Source organism: Cupressus sempervirens, chromosome 10 (assembly GCF_028749045.1).
Source record: "Cupressus sempervirens isolate cs-2001-9-10 chromosome 10, ASM2874904v1, whole genome shotgun sequence".
Lineage (NCBI taxonomy): Eukaryota > Viridiplantae > Streptophyta > Pinopsida > Cupressales > Cupressaceae > Cupressus > Cupressus sempervirens.
In genome coordinates this window covers 535,542,221-535,549,133 of record NC_143127.1, presented here as the reverse complement: position 1 = coordinate 535,549,133, position 6,913 = coordinate 535,542,221, and the positions used below count along the sequence as shown (strand labels likewise).

The window sequence follows — 6,913 nt, the reverse complement described above, 5'->3', positions numbered from 1 at the left end:
TTTTTTTTTGCTGCTCCTTGCTTCTAGAATCTTATTTCAAGAATTTGGAATTAGCCATGCCACTCCCATCCTTTACCATTTTCAACCTTTTCTCAAAATTTGGTGGGGGCTTCTTCAATGAGATGATTGGAGTGTTATCTTCATCATCATCATCATCATCCATCCATCCTCAATTTCCTTCTTGGCTTCCTAGGCTTAGTGCCAGTGACCATAGGGGTAGAAGACCTTGTTGATTTCCTTGATGGTGTCTTTCCCTTCTTCTTTGGAGGTTCCTCTACCTCTTCTACATCATCAACTTTTCCCTTGGTAAGCATGAGAGGGGAATCAAATTTGGCAAATTTCTTCTCAAGGTTTTCTAACCTTTTCTTTCCTCTCTTCAAGATTTAAGGAATTTGAATCTCAAGTGAGATTCTGGTTTTTGCTTCCTCATAAGTTCCAAAATAGGTATCTTTAGGATCTATAGGCTCATTGATGAGAGACTCAATGATGTCTCTAGTTTCATCAATGTTCACCTCACATTCCAGAGGTGTCACCCATGCCATCCTAGGTCTGACTACCTAAATATGCACTTTGTCATAGTCAACTACAATGGAGGGAATATGTATAGAAAAGGTATTGTACAAAGGATATGAAGAAAAAAAGAAAATAAACAAAACAAAAATTGAAAAATCAAAAACAAAGTTTTCAGTACAAACCAAGTTTAAAAAAATTAAGTACATACATAGGGGGAGTTTGGCTAAAAGATTCTAATAAAAGATTTTGAGCATGACAAGTGTTTTTGTCACTAATGCCAAAGGGGGAGTTTGTTGGTCCTATGGCAAGATATATTGTCAGTTAGTACCAAAACACTTAAATCATCATGGAGGACAGTACAACCCGAGCTACCAGACATAATAGTGTTAACCAAGCTCTAGTGTAAACCATGTTAACAATGTTAACCTAGCTAGCAGTAAGCAATGTTGACCAAGTTGACAGTATCTACCGAGTTGTAGTGTCAACCAAGTATTTAACTTCAAGCAGTGTTTATCGAGTTACCAGTATTTACTGAGTCATCTTTGCTTGTTGAGTGATCAATATGAACCAAGTGTGCAGTGTTAATCGAATGCCATAGTTGTCTAGTTCCACTATGTTCCCTGAAAATCAACATTGAGCCAAATTGGCATATTATTGCTTGAAACTATTATGACATCTCTTTAGCTGACTTGTTAATACAATTATTTTGGATGGATATAAATATAAGTTGCTTTGTTTGTAATGAGATGTATCAATTAAAGAAGATTTCATAGAAGCAAATATGAAAAAGTAGAGTAATTAAAGGGTTATAAGCAGTATATAGGAAAGGCAAAGACTCATCTATCATAGTTAGGTGATTAGTTTACATCAAAGGGTCTTATTCAGTAAACCAAGTTGCACAACAAAGATCAATCCATAGATTCATCCTAATAGGTGCATTAGTCAAATCCTCTAACAGGATGGACCTAACAGTCCAAGTTGCAAAAACTCCTAACAGAGTACATACTTAATTGTATTGTATAAATCCTTTCACAAGGTGGACCTAATCGCTATACTTACTCTTAACCAATTAGATCACCAGAAGTGATCAATTGTAAGCCCTAACAGGCCAATTTTATTATTGCAGTAGTGAAGCATTGTGGGTGTCATTCCCAACCCAATTTTACCTTATGCTTTGAGGGTTTATGGGTTACCAATTCCTATATTGAAGTGTTATGGTGTTGTTATTTTATTGCTTTGTATTCCATGCATGCAAGTAGATTAGATAATATAATAAAGTGGGATTAAGTGAAATAATTTTGAAGTGATTCCTGATTCACCCCCCCTCTTAGTCACTCGGTCATCATTACATTTCCAATAGTTAACAAGGATATCAATGACCCAACAAGAATATAAACCAACCTTCATAATATATTAGAAATGCATTACACAAAAAGTTGTAGAGCATGAGATAGAGGCATAGGAAACATGTCACATGCTTCAAATACTACTCGTTGTTTGTAGTCATCCTTTTACAACTTTAGATATTGGACAAAAAGTGTTGAAATGAATAAAAAAGAAGGTGGATGAAAGCCAACTACAAGCTACCAACGTCTAAACATATCCAATACATCCTCAAGAACTAGAGACAACATTACTGCTAGAATCCATACGTAAAATCATAGGAAATGTAAGAAAAGATAAGACCATAGTAAGAGTTTTCCTGAAGTTTTTTGATAGCCTAGAAGAGGACTCTAATGACTTCAAAATATTTTATTGGATTGAGTTTCTCTTGTATAAGCACTTTCATGACTTAGAGAATGAAATAGGCCTTACAAATTATACAATAATTCTAAGTTGGAAGAAAATAAATGGAGTTGGTTATTAAATATGGCACGTCAACTATATAATGAAAAAGGAAAACATCTCAAAAGAATCTAAGAGAGTGATAGTGATAATAAAGTGGGGCAATCAGATGAGGCTAATGAGTGGTAATTATTTTCATAGATGGGTCTCTCAAATGCTAGCATTGTAGATGAACTCGATATACTCAATAAGTGACAGTTTGATAGAAGAAATAGATGAAATCAAAATAATATACCCTAAAACTTGTATGACATTGTACTGCAACTCATAAATACAAAGAAATTATTTGGGAAAGGTAGAAGCCCTTTGTTTGAGTTGGAAACTCCGAGGTATAAAATAATGGTCGAGGACGAAGTAGCACAAAAAATAATTATGGACTAGAGTCAATGTCCCTTTTCCCAACCATTACACATGATCATCCAAGGAACAATAGGCACTAGAAAGTTGTATTTAATAGCTCACATAAGGGATACCTTGAACAATGAGAATCCAAAGAAAAAAATATTGACACTCGTGCCTATAGGTGTATTTACATTCAACATACATGCATCAATAATGCATTCAGTCCTTGGCATTCCTATTAAAGAAATACAAACACTGCAAGGATAAACAATAGAATTTTTTTAAGATTAATTATTCGAGGATGTAAGATACATCTTAGTCGATGAGCTAAGCTTCATTTGACCAAACTTATTTCTAAAAGTGGGTAGTAGATTAAGACATGTATTTCTTCTCATTTAACACGTACTTTGGAGGGGTTTCCATAATCCTTGTCAGTAACCTAGCTCAATTACCATATGTTATGGATAAGCCTTTCTACACATCAAACTCAATTGCTAGAATTATATGGGAACAATTCACCATAGTAGTCATCTTGAAAATAATGTTTCACCAAAAAGGTGAAAGTCTAAGATACACACTATTTCATTAGATATTGGAGAACATATGAGTTGCAGAACCAAGTCAACAAGAATGATAAATCTTGATGACATCCATAGGAAAATAAATAACATTAAATGAAAAGGAATATTTTGGCAATTTAATGCCCTTATTTGCGACCGATGTGCGACCGATGATGCACCCAAGCTTCACAATAGAATGATGTTAAAACTATTGAATTGTCTAGTAGCAATGAGCATGATGACAAGACAAGGTGTATGGAAAAGAACGTGATGAGCGATGAATATCTTGAGAGACAAATCCTTTTTGTGAAAAGGACAGTATATAATGCTAACCAACAAATGTGTATGGGCAAAAGAAGGGCTTGTGAATTGTGCTCTCGACAAAATAACTCAAATTTTTTATAGTCCTTGTTTCATCCTGCCCAATATTCCAATGTATGTTACAACAGGAATTAAGAATTACCATGGGTCACCATAAGATGAAGACGAACCCAAAGTTGTGCCCATGCCAGTGTCACTAGGTATTTGACAAAAAATACCACTCATGATGGCATGGGATATAACTATATATGAATCACAAGGATTGACGCTACAAAAGCAACAATCGACATCAAGGAAGGATGGAGAGGTTGGGCTTGACTTATATGACCATGTCAAGAGTCAAGTCACTAAGCAATCATCGCAACCAACAAATGTGTACTTTTGAGAGATAGTCAAATATGCAAAACAACTCTCATACAATTTCAAGGAAAAAAGAAGAGGCCTTTGCAAATTGAAAAGAACCATATCTACTATGTATTTGTTAATATGTATTTCACAATTCGAAAATAAAAAATTTATATTCATTCCTACTTGTTATATTATTACTCTTTGGATCGATTAAATATCATTTACAAATCTCTTTATAAATGTAACCCCCACACATAAACTTCATTTCATTTAATTGTAATGTTTCCATCTAACCATATTTTACCAGAGCTTACTATTTGTGTAATATTAAATTTAATATTTTGCATCATTAAAATATGATAAGACGTTTCTTCAAATTTATCAATTTGTATATTATTTGTTCCATGACAATATAGAAAATGATAATAAATATATTATTAAGAATTGATAACAAACAACATGCAGGATTCACCTATTTATACATTATAGAAGACAGCACTTCAGGTGATACTTGAATCAAGTATAGGATATGCATTCTCTCAATTGAAGAGTGGATAGAGTCGTGTTCCATTATTAACACCATGCTTTGGAAATCCTTTTGTTTTACACTAATTTGAAGCACACGAATAACAAAAAGGGTACATAAGCCATGGAATATTGCGGGCCAGTGTGGCAAAAGTAGTGATATAATTAGGAAGATTAAGGTGCGGGAGCGGGGGCAGGGGAAGAGGCAGATGGTTTGTATTGCATGATATCTGGATGGGCGAGAAGATCCTCAGCGAGAATGGCGTTTGCAGTGTCAGTGGGGTGGAAAGCATCCCAAAACACACGTTCTTCCCGATCGCTGCAAAGGTTTGAGTTGGGAAGACAAAGCTGCCCAAAGCTTGTGTCCACGTTGCAGCATGGAGCCTTCCAATCCTTGAAACCTGCAATATCATCAAACTGCATTAGGCACTCCTCAATGAAAAGACAGATTAATCTCAATAGAGTCTGTATTGACATACCGTAATGTTGTGGGTTTTGGACGAGCTTCATGACCATGGTGTAAGTATCTGCATACGTTATTTTGACGCCGTGGAGATGAGAATTGAGGCGCTGAATCAGCTTCTGCACGCTCCCATTGAAATCAACGATCAGGGAGTTCAATTCTTTCACGCAGCTGTCGTTGCTGCCGCTCTTGTAACGCTGCGAGGGAATGCATCCCAGCGGGCCCACCCCATGATACACTATCTTCCGCGCCCCCAGATGGTGGAGCCTCTGCACATTCATTTCACCACCCACATCCAATTCAATCAACTGGGCATATACATCATGTATTGCTGCTAATACAGAAGAAGAAAAACATGACTGTCCTTAATAATTACCGTAAGTTGTTGGCTCAAGGTAGATGTGAGGAGGTTGATGAAGGAGCGCGGAGTGTATTTCTGAGCATCGGTAGCAACGGGAAGAAGATAGTTGTTAATGAAGTCGTTGCTGCCCATGCCAATGAAGTAGAGAGCCTCGTTGCACAGCTTCTGCCCCTTTCTCGCTCCGATCTTCTCCTCTATCGCACCTTTCGTAGCTTCGAAGTACTCTATCTGTTTGTCGAATGACAGCCTTTCAATCTGCGTTCAAGTTTCCAACAACGTATGTATAATCAGAAATACCAATGGAAATAAAACAATAAATAACTTTGACTGTGAGAAGAAGAGAGTATTTATAATTATTACGAATAGAAATCCCGTCTCGTTGAGGATTCCGCCTCCCCCTGAAGCATAGTTAACACCTTGTAAGATTGCAGTGTCGTTGCGAGATAGAGAGAGATAAGGCTTCGGATTGGCCAACCCCAGCTTCTCCGCTGCAAAAGTACATGAGTTGGTTGAAGAGCACAATCAGTAACATATATTGGATTAAAAAGCATGAAATGAAATGAAACAATGAAAATATACAGACTTATAATATCTCCGATGGTGCGGCCGTTGGTGAACCTGCCGGTGGCAACACCGCCAGCGAAATCAATGCCATACCAGGGAAAGTTGGCCTTGGCGAGCGCATATTGCAGGTGATTGTTGTTCCCTGCGTCTGCCAACGAGTCTCCAAATATGAAATTGGCAGGCACAGGCACTGCTGCTGCTGCATTACTCACAACAACAGCTATCCATGCAACTATTTGAACGTAATACATCATCACCAACATCTTACCTCTCTTCTCCTCTCCTCTCCTTTCCTCTCTTGATGAGACCGCCCGGCCGGTGACATTTGTAGTCCGCCAGTCTGTGTGTTGTTGGCTTCTTCTCTCTTCCGTTGCCCATCATTCACCCAATTACCACATTTGTAAATAATTTCTCACCTAATTCAACTAATGCTTTCGCCACTTTGTTTTTTCTTGCACGTCTTACTAATCTCTTTTTTCTCGCTGCACATACCATCCGCTAGCAGTTCTAAGGAGCGGGCATTCTACTGTATTCGCTCACTTTACTTTACTCGGGAAGAAAAACAGCGTTGTAACGGTGAAGGAAAATATGAACATCTTCTCATCTCAACCTTACGACATCATGACCCTCCCCTACCTAATCCGGAAACTGGCACTTGAAATCACTTTTACATAATCTTATTATAAATATAATAATATTATGACGTTTACAATTCAATTCATATGTACATTTAGGATAATGTAGAAAAATATATATAAATAAATTGTTTTAAAAAAATAATGCGTGTCTTATGTTCATTTGTTTATAATTTAAATGTATTAACTATATTTAGGTGAACTACTTTGGATTAGTGAATGTAAATGTATTTATATTCATTTGTTGATAATTTAGATATATTAATTATGTTTAGGTGATTTATTTTGAATTAGTGAATATAATTTCTATCAATTAGACACTTTTAAATTAACTATGTTTAGATGAAATATCTTATTGTCGAATCAGTCCAAGTAAGACGAGACTAATCCTCTAGGCCACATGGTAATAAACAAGGGACCCAACCTAGGCATGGCC

General features: G+C 36.5%; 1 protein-coding gene across 1 annotated transcript; it reads right to left on the bottom strand.

The window, feature by feature from the left end:
- Positions 1-4,342: 4,342 nt before the first annotated feature.
- LOC149535009 (SGNH hydrolase-type esterase superfamily protein) lies at positions 4,343-6,160 on the bottom strand. The gene is made up of 5 exons (XM_089805106.1): positions 5,862-6,160; positions 5,639-5,766; positions 5,294-5,533; positions 4,934-5,186; positions 4,343-4,855 (listed from the first exon to the last, which is right to left on the bottom strand). Exons 1-5 carry the CDS (start codon positions 6,103-6,105, stop codon positions 4,629-4,631), a joined length of 1,092 nt encoding a protein of 363 aa, XP_089661232.1. The 5' UTR covers positions 6,106-6,160; the 3' UTR covers positions 4,343-4,628.
- Positions 6,161-6,913: the final 753 nt, after the last annotated feature.

Bases quoted from the DNA above. Each gene is read 5' to 3' on its own strand.
- LOC149535009 (XM_089805106.1), bottom strand. From the start codon at position 6,105: ATGTTGGTGATGATGTATTACGTTCAAATAGTTGCATGGATAGCTGTT. The intron at 5,534-5,638 runs GTAATAATTATA...ACTTGAACGCAG, and splicing joins ACGAGACGGGATTTCTATTC to ATTGAAAGGCTGTCATTCGA. The intron at 4,856-4,933 runs GTATGTCAATAC...ATGATATTGCAG, and splicing joins CCAAAACCCACAACATTACG to GTTTCAAGGATTGGAAGGCT.